This window comes from Haemaphysalis longicornis, unplaced genomic scaffold, assembly GCF_048455015.1.
Source record: "Haemaphysalis longicornis isolate Haplotype H1 unplaced genomic scaffold, Haemaphysalis longicornis Haplotype H1 scaffold_7, whole genome shotgun sequence".
NCBI classification, from domain to species: domain Eukaryota; kingdom Metazoa; phylum Arthropoda; class Arachnida; order Ixodida; family Ixodidae; genus Haemaphysalis; species Haemaphysalis longicornis.
The window spans coordinates 151,375,101-151,393,606 of NW_027526422.1; the positions used below are offsets into that span (position 1 = coordinate 151,375,101).

The 18,506-nt window shown below is 47.9% G+C and overlaps 1 protein-coding gene across 1 annotated transcript in view; it reads right to left on the reverse strand.

Moving 5' to 3' along the window:
* The window catches only part of LOC144146606 (fatty acid synthase-like), a 141,234-nt gene that overhangs the window by 80,703 nt on the left and 42,025 nt on the right, over positions 1–18,506 (reverse strand). The window contains exons 7-9 of the mRNA XM_077678542.1: positions 15,888–16,274; positions 3,835–4,024; positions 1,285–1,514 (exon numbers count right to left, since the gene is read on the reverse strand). Of these exons, the coding sequence (XP_077534668.1) occupies positions 1,285–1,514; positions 3,835–4,024; positions 15,888–16,274 (807 nt within the window). The remainder of the gene's footprint in view (positions 1–1,284; positions 1,515–3,834; positions 4,025–15,887; positions 16,275–18,506) is intronic.

Here is an 18,506-nt window from a genome sequence, read left to right on the forward strand (position 1 = left end):
GGCGACCTAACGGACACTTCTTAGAATGTTGTTTAAAAAGCATTCGGCTCTCTATGTTCCTTCCGCGTCGCAAACATCTTTCTGTCTGGTTCACACACTAACTCAAACCGCTCGACCACGCAGGAGAGCAGTCAGGTCACGCCGGCCCATAAGGCGTGCACTCTTAAATCTTTGAGCAGTGCAACGGACATATCATACGTGAGCACGTGAATCCTGGATGCGCATGCATGCCTGCCCAACCCCATCCTGTGCACGCATAAAAGGGAAACCGGTGATGTTCGCGTGCTTATACGTGTAACACACCAGCCAGAACGTCTCCACGGAAGCCCTTCAAGATGTGCGACAAAAATATCAGTCGTAACGTTGCTCCTCGAGCCGTTGAAGGTGGAAAAACAAAGCACCAGCGCTGGGTGCGAAAACGGTCCTTTCTACGCCGATTTCAACACTCAGAACATATGTTGAAAACGAGGCATATACAGGTTTGCTATAAAATGGGAGGGAATTTAACGCACGTTTGGCTCATTTTAGGATTTGCTGCATGAGGCGCCCCTGATATACCTTTCTTGTCATAATTAACGTGTAGTGTTTCAGACCCAGCATAACTTCTTGATTTGGGTATTTCGGTTGTTTCGAGTTCTATCGCAGTGTGAGGCTCCACGGCACTCTGAACACGATACGGGTGTTATTGACAGAGCGGAGGCATGCCCACGCCGCCTCTTACATTGATTTCAAGCGGCCATTCCCTCGATTCCTTGTCGCATATGGGAGTGCTGGGAGTTGAACTAAACGCTTCTGCGTCCGCGGCCCCACGGGTCCATTCCATGTCAGGGAAAGCTGCCCCGACACTGCACTCTTTCGATAGATCTCCATAAGACATGCAGTGCCTGTGGCCGTGTAGCATACAACCGAGGCATCAGTAACCGACTAGCTCTGCTTATTTCCCCAGCCAAATCTCCGAATAACAGTTTAAGGCACTTGGAAAGATTCCCAATTTTCACCGCCGAATGCACTATTTCGAAAAGTGGCCCATTCTTATTCTTAACTACGGAGCAAGACAGTTCTATTGAGGCTATGCAGGAGGTCTCACGTGCGTAATGAAAACTGAATTTCTTAGCGCACAGCAAACACCCGGCCCCAAAAGAAAATATGGCTCATTGTTGACGGATACTTGTCTGTCTGGGCACCCAAGAAAACAAAAATAGAAAGTACCTTTTAACTGCATGAAATGGTGAGAATTCCATGAAAACCAGACTCACAGTTAAATACTTGCTGGCTATATCTCACCTTTTTGAGAGCCTCGAGCAGTGAAGGTCCGACGCATTCCACGTGCTCGCTGTGAAAGGCTACGTTCAAGCTGTTCACTTCCTTGGCGAACACATTTTCCGCTTTTAGCTGCTCCACTAACTTTGCAACAGCGTCGGCGGGGCCAGAAACCGTCACTGAGTCTTCGGCATTGTGGCACGCAGGAACGACGCCGTCCCGGCAGCGCTCGGTCGCTTCTTTCCATGTGAGACCTAAGAGAAGTTTTTGCACAAGTGGTATAAGCATCTTTTTATGAATAAAGTTGCAGATTTGGCTGCAAGTATGTGCACAGGCCAAACAAACCTCAAATTCCCATTACCGCGCACAGTAATTGTCGAAACCTCAGTCCTGGCATGTTTCTGTCAATGAGGTAAAAATTTCGACGACATAGAATCCCTTATTATGGGCTGCGAATGCGAAATAAAGAATGTCCTGCCCTTCCCTTTCCCTGAGCACTGGGACATAGCACTGCCAAGCTCTCGACCTTGACTACCACTTTTGGTTACGGTAGAGAGCTCAAGAAGCTGGACGGTCTCAACTGGTCCTGGAATCAGGACTCTTGCCAGGGCTGGCTGCTCTACAAAGACGTTCATTCCTCCTCCCCAAAATAGTCCAGTCGAATGTCTCAGGCACTTAGCTTCGGCTCCACGATGTGAAATGTTTTGTCTTTGCTGCAGGAGACGCTTTGGTTCTTGATCTCTCCCATCCCTTTGAAAGGGCTTTCGAGAATCTCCCATGCGTTGCCGTGGTGTTCGTTCCTGCCACCATGTATTGGGTGAGATGACTACGATGAGGGATTTTTAGGCTTCTCTCCTGGTTTCTTTGGCTTTGTCCTCCATCTCCCATCCTTCAACAGTGGTGTACAAGCCGAGGGGGCCCTGTCTTGCTACCGCCGAGATCAAACTCATGCTAGGAAACCCATTCTGCAACAACGTTCCTCCAATGGAGCCATTATCGGGCTTCCGGCACCGATGCAGTGCTTTCGCTCAATCAGACACCCATTATTTTCCCCCTAAAATTCGAACTAAAACGACATTCGAGCTCTCGTTAACACGCTGCAGTAGGTCCGCGATCGCAAATTTGGATTTTCGAAAACGTTCCCATAGCATAAACCATCTGCCATGGCGCGGTTCTTGTCCATGATCACCTGTGTATCAACCACCCCGATTACAACCAGTTAGTTGACCCCGTCACGAATAATTTCGCCCCCCATAGCCTCATATTCATCCTAAGAAATGGTACGCCCGCAGCTGCACCGCTGCTGCTTCGCGCACAATGACAGCCTGTCTTTCAAAAGGACACGAGTACGTGAGGAAGCGTTGTTTTCCTTAATCCTCGGGATTTTAGGGCGCAGCTCTTAAACGCCAGCTCCTGTGGTTTCACGTCGCCATCTGGCTCGCCGTAACCGAGCGAACCCAGTGAACGCCTAAGATAGCTGAGATAGAGCGAACAGATAATCAAAGGGGGAAGGTATGACAAAACTGTGAGGGGTAGGGCGGTATGCCGAGGCCGCGCGAGACATAGTCGGCGCCGGCTATGCTCTGCGATATAACACCGGAATAGCGCGCTTTCGTGCGTTCGTTGATGGCGCAATTACTCCCTGGGAAGCAGCAGCTATGCGCCGTCGCTGATATAACTGCAGTTCGCGCTGCGTTCAAATTTCGCATTAGGGAGTATTTAAATCGTCAGCCATTTTTATTTCGTTCACCTGTTATTGCGGCTGCATTCTGTACCATGAGGCATGATTTCCGCCACTGCTTGGTCGCACGTGGCGCTCCAAGGGTCTACAATTCCCACGTTGGGCCGACTATAATAGCGCGATCAAAAATCTCGGGGAGAAGGTGTTGTAACTGCGTAATCAAAACTTTCAGACACAGTAAGGCTTGAATCGTCAAGAGGAACAGAATAGCTATGAGCGTTCAGTAAACACCCTTGATCAAATGAATGAACAAAGGAAAGAATGAGTTGTGGCGCGGGGTCGCAATCACTGCTTCCAGATGAACTTATAATTGAGTCTCTGCCCTGTAATTTTGCACAAAACGCCCACATATTGTCCGCTCCAATTTATAATAAAACCAGGTAGAACTACCAAGGTTTTAGGCCGTACTTTCACATTTTGGAATCTTGTGCAGTTGAACAATACTAGACTTTTCTACGCTGAAGACATTTTCTGTTAATTTGTCAGTCGTGCAGCGCTTTATCCGGTCTTCGTGTATGTTTTTGCGTCATCGTGTAGGTATAAGTAACAAGGTACTTCTGACAATCTTGCACCGCGTACGACAAAAGAGCGGCCCTGTAGTTATAAGCGGGATTCCCATCAATATGACACATCAGAGAAAAAAAATGTGTTTCCAGATGAAATTGTTCTGCATTTTCTGCCTATTGGGTGCTTTACAACATCAGCATCCAGGTTAACATAAATAAAACTAATGATAGAAAATAGGATTATGATATAGCAAGCAACTAGACTATTGCCGGTAGACATATTTGTAAGCCTGGTAAAGCCAACTAAAGAAGGAATGCTTCACCTACCAACGGCGGCCATAGCTCCCTTTGGAAGCTCCACCACCTCGACGCAGCGGCCTCTCCAATAAGCGCAAAGTACAGCCTCCTCAGCGGTGAATCCTCCGTCAGCGTACGAAGCACCTACCTCGCCCGTTGAATGTCCGAGAATGCCATCGGGTTTAATGCCTATAGAAGTCAGCATATCGACCAGTGCAACCTGGAGAAGCAAAATTGACACAGTGACAAACAGTTAAGTATGACCTGTTGCGAATGGTTCCCGGTGCGTAAGAACAGATATGCCCCTTTACAGAAAGCCTCGAAACGAGAACTATTGCTCGCAACCGCACGCGATTCACGGAATGTCGTAAACACCCTCCATCGCCGTCGCGTTGGTGATCCCGGAGACCGCGCACATTCCCACGCGCAAACGCCAAGGTTCTCTGGTGTCCGTCTGCTTAATCGGCGACTGACGGGGCCCCGTAATGCTGCCGCTGCACGCGCACGCACACACGAGCTCTCTCTCTCTCTCTCCCCTCTCTCTCTCTCTCTCTCTCTCTCTCTCTCTCTCTCTCTCTCTCACACACACACAAACACATACACAAACACATACACAAACACACAAACACACACACACACACACACACGCGCGCGCGCGCGCACGTGCGCTGGAGGCCAGTATTAACATCAAGCGTCGTCTTTGGCGTTATTGCTGGTAACCCTCAAGGTACCCCTACTGTGCAACCTTAAAAATTATGATAGCCCTCTCTGCCTCCTCAGGTGCATCATTTATGAAGGCCCACACATCACCGGTCCAACGTACTTTCCCCGACATTTCTAATCCCGCAGACGCCCCCAAACCTACGCTCAAGCTTGTAACCCCGAGAGAGATCAGCAGGATGCCCACCCCTCCAAGCAAGAGCACCCAATGAACCCAGAGGAAGGACACCTCCGACAGGCCATTACCTCCCTTTCAGCCAAAAAAAACCCCGGGGAATCCCAAATGCCGAAGAAAGAGCTCATACACCCATCTTAAGACAGGCAGGCGGGCAGCGACAAAAATATGACCAGCTCTAGTGCTCCCCCGGCCTGCTCATCCTTTCTGAACCAACCACCCTTTTCTATCCCCCCTGACCTAACACGAGAGCTCTCTAGCATCAGAGTCGAGATTAGCCTGCTTGGAAAGGAAAATTTTGCTTTACGTCCCAAAAACAAAACCCTCAAATCTCAAATTAAAAACCGCACTCTAGTAGAACCGAAAACAAACTCCACCGCAATCAAACGCAAGGCAGTAGGTGAAACCTCCCAAGCCGCTGCTGGCAACGCCAAGCACAACGAGCAGCGTTATGAGCGTATTACTGCCCTTGAAGCAAGCGTCTCGACATCCTGGAGAAAAATTAATATATCGATCTTCAGCAGCGCCGTCAAACTCTGCAGGCTAATATTAAACTTTTTCATGTAATCTCCAAGGTTGCCTAGATAACCTCCGAAATGAACGGCACACGTTCATAAGAGAGGATTTCAATAGCTTCAACAACCTGTCTGGGAAGGTGGCCCAAATTGCCTCCTAATATGAGCTAGCATTCGAATAGAATCACCGTGACCATCACAGTCTGGTAGTGCAACTGTTGGGGCTTTAGTAAAAAATAAACTGCCTCGCACTGACACATCCAGTCAGTTGATACCAGTGTTGTAAGGAACGACGTTCCAAGAAACGGAGTTTCTGGAGCTAGTTCTTTTTAACACGAAAGTGTTTTATACCTGGATTCACGAAGATATGGCTGACGTCATATCCGTAACGGAAATTACATCGCCAGAAAAAGATCCATCTACGCGGCTGCGCCTGGATTCGAGCCGGGATCGCCGTCGCCGAAACGGGAGGTGCCAGGCGCTTTAACTACTGCGCTATGAGCTTGTGCGCGGGCAGCTGTATGAACGCGCAATATATCCTTCCTATAACCTTCTCCATTTAGATGGTGCTGCCGTCTAAGATTGGTGAAGCTAAGTAGTGCATCACGAGGCTAATGAGCGCCGACAGTTGGAGCCAGCTGAGCTCATCGCAACGCAACCGTCTGAGGTACACACCACGGAGCAGGAACGCAGTGGTCGCACATTTGCCAAAGCGACGCGCCAGCACGTCATCGCTCGCGAAGCACACCCACAAGACATCCCCGCAAACCATGCTCTTTCCCTGCAGCGGACCGTGAGTTCACCAAACGATTCGCTGGCAATCTGTTCGGTGTCGTTCGCATGGTTTGCGAGCGCGTCTGGTTTCATTCGGGTTTACGCAGTGCTCCGGCGTGGGCAAATCAGTGTCTAATGTTGATGTGTCTGACGGTGTCATATCGACGAAATTTAAATAGCGATGTGCAAGTTCATATCGATGCAGAATAAACAGTCAACTGATCCTGTAAAGGCACATTTCACTTTCGTGTTTTACCGATTCCTATGAAAGAGGGATAAACCCCATTTTTTGGGAGGAATGGAGGAACGACACCGTTCCGTTAAAGGTCAGTGGAAATGCAACGGCAACTCGTTACATTGACGAGGAAGCGGCAGAGGGAAGGGCGTTCCTTCTGTAAACGTCTTGTCACTCCGGTTTGGCTGGTTTGGTACTAAGGCTTTAGGACACAGAAGCTACTACAAAACGCCAGAAGCCCTAACTGTGTTTCTCTTCCTATCATCATTATCAGCCTACTCAGGTCCACTGCAGGACGAAGGCCTCTCCTGTTGACCTCCAACTACTACTGTACGGCGCTGCTCCAGTCCGCAGTTTACCCGGAATTTCTTAATATCATCCCTCCATCGGGTTAATAGGCTTCCCCTTCTTCTAGTCCCATGTCTTGGTATCCACTCAGTTACCCTAATTGTCTTCTTTCTTTTTTCAATTGTCTTCTTTTTTACAACCATGGACAGAAAATCTTGATGGACGCTTAATACTTGCCTTGTAGAGTGGAACGCGAAAGCCGAGCAGAAGCAGACATGGATGCGCCATCCGCACTCGTCGAAGATGGCACCTCGGAAGAGAACCTCGCGCAAATGAACTGCACCACATTCATTAGGAACGTGTTCCCTACAGGCAGCCGAGCCAGGTGAAGTTGCCGTATGAGACTGCTTGGATGTCTGTCAATGGGTACGTGGCTCGCGACCATTGTGCTCACAGCGTGTAAAAACAAGGCGTTTAGTTCCCAGGCTCGGATTCTTAAAATATTGCAGCTGCCGCCCAAAGTGAAACGAGAGCTACATCTCATGCGCAACAGCAACCATCCCTCAGAGCTGCGGGCCGAATCTGACGCCTGACGTTCTATCGCCCGACGACATGAACGTCGCGTTCGAGCGCACGGCCGTGAACGTTCTCACGCACCGAGCGGACCCGCGGTTTCGTGATGTTTGCCAGCTTTGCTACGACGATTGGTATCAGCATTTTGTGAAAGTATTGCACAACGTTGCCTTTGCATCATAGCTGTGCGACGACTATAGCGTATTGTTGCACACCCGCTCCGATCAATGCTTAAGCCGGTCATCGATGGCAAGCCGAGACGTTGTATCTTGCCTGGTGGCACTTCTCGTGCGCAGAGTTGCTCCGTTCGGACGACACCCTTAGCCACATCATTAGAAATCACCCCCAACAAAACCTCACAAACTAGGACGAGTTCAGGAGTTGTCGAGGGGCCCACATGACACCAACCGTAGCATATGACCCATTTTATCTCAAAAAGTGAGTAAAATAACTGGTTACGGACACACGACCCCTAACCAAAGCACCCGAACGAGACATACTTTCAGAGACCATAAATCCCTACCTGCAACACCTGTGGCATGCATACGAGAACGTACGGAATCGTTAGAAAAGAAACAAAACAAAACCACAGGTTACGCGGTGAACACGCTCAACTGGAAGAGAAAATTCAGAAATACACACTCCCACTCTCTCAAGATCAATGGGCTTAGATCTGCGGCGTGATGCGTGGCAATCTGGGGATGAAAACGACATAGCACCTTCTGAAACACCTCCCCGCTCCATCCGGCGTGGTCTATGTGGTGCTGCAGAATACAGACACCGCACTGCATAACGCCACCATTCATTTTCCAGCGAAAATGCCGACACAATTTTCGTCACGGGCGGTGTTGGACACCGCTGTAAAAGGTTTTTTGCCGATGAAGGGACGATGAAGTTTAATTCAGACTGGAAAATTCCAAAACGCTTGCAGCGAAGCAGCCACTTTTGTAAAAGCTGGCGTAAAGGCTGCCAGGAAAATTCCTGCTCTCGCTGCGGCATTTGCTGCGGCGTGAGTGGTTGCGTACCAAAGGCAGTTTCGGAGCGCCGGTTCTTCGAGGGTACAGGGTGACCTGCGGCGTAGCTCGATTACTGCTGCGGAACTGCCCTTGGAATTCAGAATTAGATCTGTTTCATAAAACACGTGAGATGCTGAAAAATGATGTAGTTCCACTCAACGTGAAGGCTGTCGGAAGTGCAGAACCGTGATTCCACATAGGGGATGTGGCGCCGTTCGCCGTTCTAAACTACCACCCCCCACGTTCTCCTCTCGTATCTCACTCCTCACTTGATGAAATCACAGAGGTTTGTTCAATGCAATTCACAAAAAAGGGCAGATTCCTCTGGGATCAGGTGCAGTCTCATCGACTTACCCCCGAAACAGATCCCCTTACACCCACCAGGGTTGGCAATAGCGTCCAGCGGGACTCCACTCCCGATCTAAGCTTCACTTTTAATATCAAAAACGCTCATTGGTACTGCACTGACAATTCACTGGGAAGCGATCACTACCTCATCCAACTTGACCTCACTCTCATCCCCTCCATGAAGCCGCGCCCAAGGCAATCATACATTACTGATTGGGATGAATTTAGGCAGATTCGAGAACAGGACACGGCCCTATCTCCCAGCGTAAGTGAAGGCAGTCTCCAACACTGGGTTCATAATATATTATAAGACGCGCGCTCAACCACTAAGGCGATAGACCCAGATCTTCCCTCGGGCACTGCTGACTCGCGCCTACAACATATGTGGGCTGCTTTTAAAGGCATACAACGCCGGTGGAGAAAAAGAAACGCAATCGCAAGCTCCGCCGCAAATTAGCCGATTTAGAAACTGCCACACAGGAACACGCCATTCGCCTATCGTGCGATCAATGGAATCAGGTGTGTAATCAAATGCACGGGAACTTGAGCATGAAAAGAACCTGGTCCTCTTGAAACACCTCCTGGACACCAGTCGGTCAAAAACGGAGCAAAATAATCGCCTCACCTCCATCATTCACAATTTTCTGGGCCCGAAGGAGGAGTTAATAGACAAACTCAGTTTACTCTACATCCCCACGGGAGGCAACTATCCTTTCCCGCCTTACAAAGGCCCCAAGAACGAAGACCTTGACGCTGACATCACGGAGGCAGAAGTAAGAGGAGCCCTCCTCAAACTTCGCCCTGGGTCAGCGCCAGGGCCAGATGGAGTAACAAACAAAATGCTCCGAAATCTTGATGATAATTATAGTTCGATTCTCACTGCGTATTTTAACTACTACTGGCAGCGCGGCTCATTGCCCTCGTCCTGGAAGTACGCCAGAATTACCCTGATTCCCAAGCCCGGAAAACCAATGTCCATCGAGCATATCATACCCATTTCCTTAACTGGAACACATCCTGCTATCTCGCCTCACGTCTCATCTAAATTCATCATGCGCACTCCCGCATTCCATGATAGGTTTCCGAGCTGGACTATCGACCCAGGACATCCTCTTTCAATTATTCCGGGAGATTATAACTCCCCCTCGTGCATTAGACACAGCAGCGATCCTGGCCCTTGACTTAACCAAGGCGTTCGACAGGGTCTCGCACACAGCAATACTTCACGGGTTAGAATCTATCAATCCAGGCGAACGCATGTACAACTACATCCGTTATTACTTGACAGATCGCAAGGCTTTCATTCAGATTGGTGATGTTACATCAAATATCATCTCTCTTTCCTCCATGGGAATACCACAAAGTGCGGTGCTTTCAGCATTGCATTTCTATCTTGCCACAATAGACATTCCGAAAAAGCTCGAACAGATCCCCCACCTGAAATTCAGTCTATACGCAGACTATATTACCCTCTGGGTCGCAGGAGGTAGTGATGCTCTCATTGAAGAAACCCTCCAACTTGGAGCACAGACAGTCGCGGATGAAGCCAAACTTGCTGGACTGACCTGTTCCCCTACCAAATCGGAACTACTACTCATGTCACCAAAACGTGCACTAAAACGCCACCCAATTTTAGATCTCCATTAATTCTCACCCGATCCCAGAGGTACATACTCTAAAGATACTCGGAATGCTCATACAACAAAATAGAGCAAACACACAATTCCTCACGCAGCTTAACAAGCACGTCACACAGACTATCGGACTGATAAGACGTATAGCAACTCGGCGTCAGGGCTTACGAGAAAATCAGAGGATACGCTTGATCCAAGCCTTCGTCATGAGCAGGATAACGTACTCTCTGCCGTACCTCCACGTCAGCGCTACTGAACTTGAAAAAATCAACTGCCTCATTCGAAAAGCTTACAAAGCGGCGCTGCAACTGCCCCTGCACACATCCACTGCCAGATTCGAACATCTAGGGGTGCACAACACGACAGAAAAGCTAGTAGAAGCGCACCTTTCTGCTCAAATAGCCCGTCTAGCGACTACCCCTGCAGGATTGCACACTCTAGACAGAATTGGCCTTAATATCCCGTCAGGCTTAGACCGGAAAGTCTCCATTCCGCATACCACCTCCATTCCGCATGCCTCTAATTTCCTCCGACGAGCAGTGGGAGGGGGCGCTGGGTAGCTCTGACTTAGGGACACAACTCTCCCTCGTGGACAGGGCTACGCTAGTCGCCGCCAGGCTGGAGCCTGCGGCCACCCCGGCCCCTTAAACCTAGTGCCCTTAAACCAGGCGCCTTAAACCTAGTGCAAATAATAAAGTTTTCTCTCTATCTCTCCTTTCTTCGCTGCGCTCATGCGGTGCCTCCTCCGACGGCTCGCATCCTTTTATATAGTTTTGTTTCTGTGCTTCCTGAGACAGCACAAACGGGAGTTAGTCTGTTAAATTTTTGTGCTTCATTTCATTTTGCACGTCCTTGAGCCGTTTTGGGCAATTTTCAACCAGTCGTTTTTTGTTCGGCGGCCACTTTTTTTCGCTTGCTATCCTAAAAGCCAACTCAATAAGTATTCTTAACTAAAAGGACTTGGGGCCTGCCGTATAATTACATATGTTTTGCCTCAAATGTACCTGCTGTTTTGTTTGCGCTAAATAATGGGGATATGTATAAGAAGTGCCAGTGGTCCCAGAAGTGTCCAACGGTTCTGCCTTAATAAACCTCTAGTTCAACCATCCTCTTAATTTGTGTTGGAAGGCTGAATCGGGAGACAAGCGGATAGCTTTTCGAAGCCTCTCTTTGGGTGCGTGACGCCCTGTGACTGTGGTGGCAAGATAGCGTCACCGCGCACGAGCTACGACGACAAGACGGCCCTTAAAGTGCTCCGCACTTGAAAATTTTGGTGAACACAGAATCGTGCAAAAATTGAGACCACGGTGCACGAGGCGGGGACCACGCTCCAGCAAACTGCGCTGTCAGTGGAGGGTCGGAGGAGGCTTCAAACAACGGCGACGCAGCGAGCTCCACGGGAGGGTGGCCAGCGGCCGCACGTGCAAACGAGGCGCCTTGAGATTTAATGGTACCCACCTTGGCGCACAAGTGGCTCCTGGCGATGGCGAGCTAGCGACACAAGCTTCGGACGGTGCTCACAAGGGGACTGCTCCACGGGTGTTAAACTTTCTGCTTAACTTTGCCGGCGCCAAAGTTCAGCAGAAAGTACCACAGCCGATCGACATGACGTTTAACTATTCTTGCGCCTTCCCATTCTTAAAAAAATATAAGCGTCTACCTTATATCTTACAGCGAAGCCGTGTGTGGCTGGGATCCAGTCGGTCGTCTAAGCTCACATGGAACAAGCATTTGCCTCCTCGCAACTGATGACGCCTCTTTCACAAGTTACAAAAGTGTGGAAAGGAAACGTTTTTGCAGGCAACAACATTCCGCAGCTTTATAAATCTGCTAGTACCATACTTCATACTTTCAACATTGTTAATAAAATAAAGCATGAGGTATATTTGAGGCAAAATATTTAGAAACAAGGCGTGCTAGCAGTGTTCTTTTAATTTAAAATACAGCTGAGCTTGATTTTTCGCAAGAATATCTAAAACATGCGGGTGGAAAGCATCAGTTTGTCCAGGAAGTATAAAAAAGGCTGGCGCCCTAGCCTACATCCTTTAGCGGCATTGTAATTCCAACAGTAACAAATATTCCAGTGGATTGCGTGCGAGCAGCGTAACACGGTAAAACTGAATTTCCTTTAAGAAACCTCCACCGCGTTTATTGTTGGAAGAACAAGACGCGAGGGAAAGAGCGTAAGGGTTGGATGGCGGAGTAAGAGACGCTAACGCGTCCGGGGTGGCAGAAGACTGCCGTCTTTCGACGACATTTGCAGCACAATGAGCATATACGCGGACAGCTTTCTACCAGACATAAGTGAGGAGTTGTTTTTGAGTCAATTCTACCCAAACAAAATTAGAGAAAACAGGGAAAATCTCACGGTACGAAAATGAAATGCTGTCAACGATATCTTGTGATATGTTTTCCACTGCACCTAGGGGAAGTTTACAGCCACAAGTAAATAAAAAGTAGTCACTATTTACTTTGTTGTTCCTTTTTTAAAATTGTATGTTAGCTATATCTCAATCATTCATTCATTCCATCTGGCAGCCCGAGCTGTCAGGCGGGAACTTACTAGGAGGCCGCCATATTACTCATAAAACGTCAGACCAAAAGCACACCAACACCGGGAAAAGGGTTTGGCTGTTTTTCATCCGTGGCACAAGATCTGGCTCATTTTGGGTACAAAATGCCATCTGCGTACACGTTCGCCGGGCATCATCTCACCGGTTTTCTTGCAACCGGTTTTCTAGGGCAAAGTTTCCGTGTTTTTCTTGTCACTACAGTCGTGTCTGATTTATTTTCGGTTTTTGGGCGTGGCTAACAATTTTCTGATTTCGACAAAAGATGGTTGCCGTCAACGGCTGCCAGCTGTTCTGAGGCATGAGTGCTCAGTCGACAAACGGCTGCGCTCAATTGAATCAGCTCAAGAAAAAATCATGAGACCTTTCTATCAGTCAATCTGGATTCTCAGCGATGGTTTTCAGCAGAACATAGGGGAAAGTGCCCTGAAATATTATTTCTCTCGATCGTTGGCAGCAGCCTCCATCTTTCTTAAAGAGTTTTGCGTCTCTGACACGATGCATACAAGAAAGCGTAAGCATAAATTTTGGCGTGATTCGACGTGGCGTTTGACGTGATCCACAGAGCGCCCAGCGAAAGCGCGCACAATTTCGCCCCAAGAGAAAATACAGACGACGTACAGCCAGATCGCCGGTCTGGGCGCAAACGCCGAACCAATTTGGATTCAGGCAGCACCGCCTTGTAGCCTTTCCTCAAGGCGCCCGCCATTACTCTTTCTCCTAATACCCCTCTCAGATCCCCTCCCCTCGATTAGGAGCTTTCAATGCGCAACGCCGCAAGGGGCTGAGCGCCCACTTGAATAATTTTCTCATGGCACGCTCCCTTACGGTGTCTCTACCCTCCTAGCCGAACCCCTCTCCTTGGAACACTGGAGAAATTAGTCACATTCAGTCTGCAAACGAACGGGTCAGTGGCTACACCTGTATGAGCTCTCATAAAAGATTGACACAACGAGAAACCATGCGTTTCGTGGGTTTGTACATGAAGTAATGGCGTTTGGTTAAAACGTGAGGGTCCTTTCACAAGCAGCCCACTGGGTAGTCCACACCAATTTGGGCATGCTCCACAGAAAGACAGGGCCAAATACAAGGCCTGCTTAGAGTACCAAGATTCACTCTTCTGTAGGCGCTTTGAGGCTGGCGCGGCGTCACCGAGCACAGTGCACCTATCCCTGTGCCGGAAAGAGGCGGTGTGTGAACGAGCTTATCGGGTCAACCATTGGTGTTCACGCCTGCCTCAGACAACAAGCAGTGCCTGGAAATAGCTCTGATGCTTGCTCACGTAGTATTATATGCCCTTACGTTTACCGAAAGCTGCCTATCCTGCACTAAAGATTTTGTTGATGGTGCTCGTCGGCTCTACTGCAGTCAAGTTTGCCGAGCGAACGCAGCGCCACTACTGATAAACAGTAGCTGGGCCGAGGTGTACCGTGGGGTTATGCGTGCGCAACTTTCATTAACCCGCTGCAATCATAGCAGAAATAAGCGTTATTCGGGGAAGGGTTTTAAAGAAAACAAAGCGGAGAAGTGCTGCTACCGAACTTGCGGCCGTGAATCGTACGACGCTTGAAGGCTTAATTCAAGCGTACATGCTTCCGTTAAACTGTTCGATAATACAACGGCGATGACTTCTGCTAGTACGTATATCGGTTTTCCTGCTGGAAATAATTGTTAGCGTGCAATAAATGTTTCCACTTAACGAAGATTGCACGCAATCGCCATCTTTTCTCGAACCTTGTGTTGTTTTTCTGCATCATCATGCGCTTTCCGCCACAGATATGATTTAATTGATGGCGTGCGTAAACTCCAGCCATATCATGGAAGAAAAACAAGTGATGGTGGCCAGAACTCAGCCCGTTTTTTTTCGAAGTATGGTGGTTTTCGACATAAAGTAGGAACGCATATTGAAACGCATATTGAAGCCGACATACTTTGTACATAAACAAAAAGGTGCTAATTTACGCATCACAGTTGAGATTTTTCAGCAGAAAAAAAAAATTTCTTTACACACAAAAAATCACAAATTCTTCAGACAGGTACCTACAACTGCAGCAACAAGCATACAGAACAAATGAAAATATGCGGTAGTTACGTGATAGTTTATCAATTGTTGCAGGCACTGCTTACCCCCACCCCGAAAAAAACAAAATAATATGCGATAGCCCGAAATTGTTCACACGTATTTTAGTGCAGGCGCGCTACAAAGCGCCGGTAAATGTTGTAAATTTATTCCGGGAAAAAGGAAACTAAAGGCACCTACTCTTTTCCCATGCTATTTATCTGCGGACTGGGTTCAGGGAACCCTCCTTGGCCTTCGGCCCGGAGCAGTGTTCTCGCTCCGTGACCTCGCGCTGAAATGGGGGCACGTAGATATGAATTGCCAGTGGCGAGGAGCAGGTTAATGATGCACTCCCGGAATATCGCATGGTAATTCAAGGTGGGAACTTGATATTCGGCGTCAATTGGTGCGCAGCTCTCCATGCTTCACATTCGTTTGACTCAGTGAGAAGCTCGTGCATTTAAGGGCAGTATTTTCTTTGAAGTCGCTCCTGCTAACACGTACCGCTGCGTACTAAGCACCCAACACCCAATCGGCACACTGAGTAGTTTTTAGACGCAACGTTGCGACAATACTATGAGATGAAGCACCGCACCCGAAACCACTGCAGTACAGCGTCTTGTACGGAAATAAAACGGCCTCTTTAAATGATGTGAATAGCTATATAATTTTTGTTTTCAAGAAGCATAAAAATACAAAAGGAACTATGTGGAAACGTGCGAACCCGCGATATAAATACTCCGCCTGCGTTTCCTTTCCTATGCGTGGTACTGGTAGCAAGGCAACTAGGCCTCCCCCTCCAAGTGCGTTGCCAACAGCGTAATCACTGCGTCTTTCGCTATCACGGTACTGCGGAGTTACTCTAACATGCCTTCCTTCATTTGAAACTTAACATAGGCATATACTATGCCTCACCCTCTGCGGCCAAGCAGGAGGATGCCCGAGACTCCAACGCGCTCGCGAGTGGTGGCCGACCCTCTATTTTTCTTATTCCCCAATGGCGGCGCTGGGTGTCACGGCTGGGAGTCGCGCTGTGTTCACTGCAATACGCCTATTTCATACAACTTGCATACACGTCGGACGAACGTGTAGCCAACTTTAAATGGCAAGCTGAGAGCCAGCCAACATTTCCTGACCGCGAAAAAGTTTGCACAAAGCCTCGTAAAATTGACTGACCTGAATTGCAGTGATGGAGACAAATGGCGCCACCATATCGTCCCCGTCGACCTGATCGCTGGTTACTAGATTCATGAGGTCGACCCCGAACGGCTTGAGCACCTCGTGCGACTTGCGAAGAGAACGGGCAAACAGTTCGAAGTGCATCATCTGCCGGGCCATGCCATTCCATTGGCAACCCATCCCTGTGAATGCGAACCACAGCGGCCGCCTCTCGAACGGAGCCTGCTCGACAACTTTCACGACTTCCTTTTGTGTTCCGTCCACGGACACCACGGCGAAGCCACGGAAGGGGAACTGGTTGATGCTTGGCTGCCCCACACGGTTCAACAGGGCGTACGCGGAGTCAGGGAAGGGCCCTTCTTCCTCCAAGCGATTCAGGGTGTTCTGGAAAGATCGATAAATAGACGAAAAGGAGGAAAGAAGTACAACCTGTGAGCACTAAAAAAACAAAGTTCTGTTGTCTCGTTTTCAATGAATAACCTACACCTTAGTAATTGCGTTCAGGGATTACAAGCACTTCAATGACAAAAGAACTAGCGCTGCCTGATAGCAGGCAAATACCTTGAATTATTCAGTCAGACGTGGCTCAGATATTTTAAGCATGAGCAAACAAAAAAACACGTTTTTCGCTATTATCAAAATGTCAGATCATGGTGCTTAGTTGAAAAACGAACACAACGCAGGGCAAGTAGCCCCATTTGATACGTTGCAATACCCGAGAGAAAACTGAAGCTGTGCACAGTTTTGCATAATATAGCGAAAATTACAGTATATCGGCAAACCGTACAAGGTAGTAATTGGGATATTGGTGACAAGAAGCCTTCAAAATTATGCTTGTGTTGACTTTAACAAACGCGATTGGTAGGATTAGGATAGTGATGTAAAGATGCAAATGTGCACATAGAAGCGACAAATGCAGCAGATATTATCCAGCAAGGACAAGCAAACAGCACTAATTAACCGAAATTGCGTAATGATGCAGATTGGCTTGAGCGGCTTAAAATACATCGAAAACAGCGGGTGAACAAAAATTTCGAAATTCGTGTAATAAACCGAACGTTTCAATTATCCGAGTTGTAATTATCGCGAGCATAGTGTAAATAGAAGTTAACTGCGAGTTGTATTCTAGAGGACAAGCATGAGGCTGTCCGTTTCGCTCCCGCGGAAACCTATGGATTTACAACGAAGGGGACTCCGACAATTTTTAAACATCCGCTGTGAGCTCCGTAAGCTATCCGTACTGTACGATCATGGACAACGTTAATCGAATATATGTCGCAAGGGGTGGGCGAGGATGACGTGGGGAAATTTGATCTAGGCTCTCGAAGCAGCCGTGGGGAAATGCTGGTTGCTTTCGCTGAGAAGAATAACCTTTCAATTATGAATACATTCTCCCGCAAAATTTTGCCGTAAAGGAAATGGAATTGAGAAGGCCACAACAGCGAAACAAACCATTTAATTTAATCCATTTTAACTGGAACTCCAAGCATGGTACATGATGTACAAGTAATTGGCAAGATCAAAACAACTGACCACAGGATTGTCGAAGCCGCATCCGCCTGGAATTAAGAAGGGAAAGAATAAAGATGCTAAAACGGGAGACACCTAACCTACCCTCTGTAGGAAGAAACTCGTAAACAGGTGGCTATTTGAGAGTTTATTTACAAAAAGCCTGTTCTTCAGTAATTACGGCCCTAGGAATTTTCACTAAATACCCTATACGGCCCAATTAAATAACAGAGCACGCTGTGGCACGCTATACATGCGGAGAGGCAGAGAGACTTCTGGGAGGAGTCCCCTGTCAATGCCTACATATTCGAACTATTTCTTACACTGTGGAAGGTTGTCTACATAACCTTCACAAATATTTGAGGGTTTATTTACATACATGTTCTTCAGTAATACAGGCCCTAGGAATTTTCATCCGATACCCTATACTGCCCAATTATATCTAAGACCACGCTGTGGCACACTTTACAGGCGGACTGGCAAAAAGACTTGTGGTAGGAGTCACCTGTCAATGCCTAGGCGATCAAACTATTCCTTAGATTGTGGAAGATTGTCTAAATAGTCTACAATTATCCATTAGTTTCTTCGCTTAGTGCTGTGAGAGGTTCCAGTACCACGTGAACTGCCCGCTGAAAATCATATAAACATTGTGGCTCGCAATGCTTCCCTTTTATCACTCTTAAATGTATTTCATCAACTCAGTCAGGCACGTTTTGTGTTTATTGTTTGTACGCACACTCGTTCTGCTAAATTTTGGAACTCTTTAACTGTAAACAGAAAGGAACCATCCCAGGACAACCTCGGATAGCACAGCATTGTTGGGGGTGCCGCATTCGTCAATAAGTACCAGTTTTCTAGACCCTCTGACCACGTCCCTATAAAGTTTAATATCATAGCTGCGGAAATAAGTTCTACTAAATAAAACCTTGGAAGCAATAAAAAGGTGCCCCTGTATCGAGAAAATGTCCTTGTGAATTTTATGTTCCAAGACCTTGTTCGCTTTTACTGTTTCCTATCATTCCTCAAAGTTCTATTGGTTAACTGGCTTAAATTTTAAATTTTAAATGGGATTGCGTATGGATTGTTCGACCCCATTTTACCGGACTT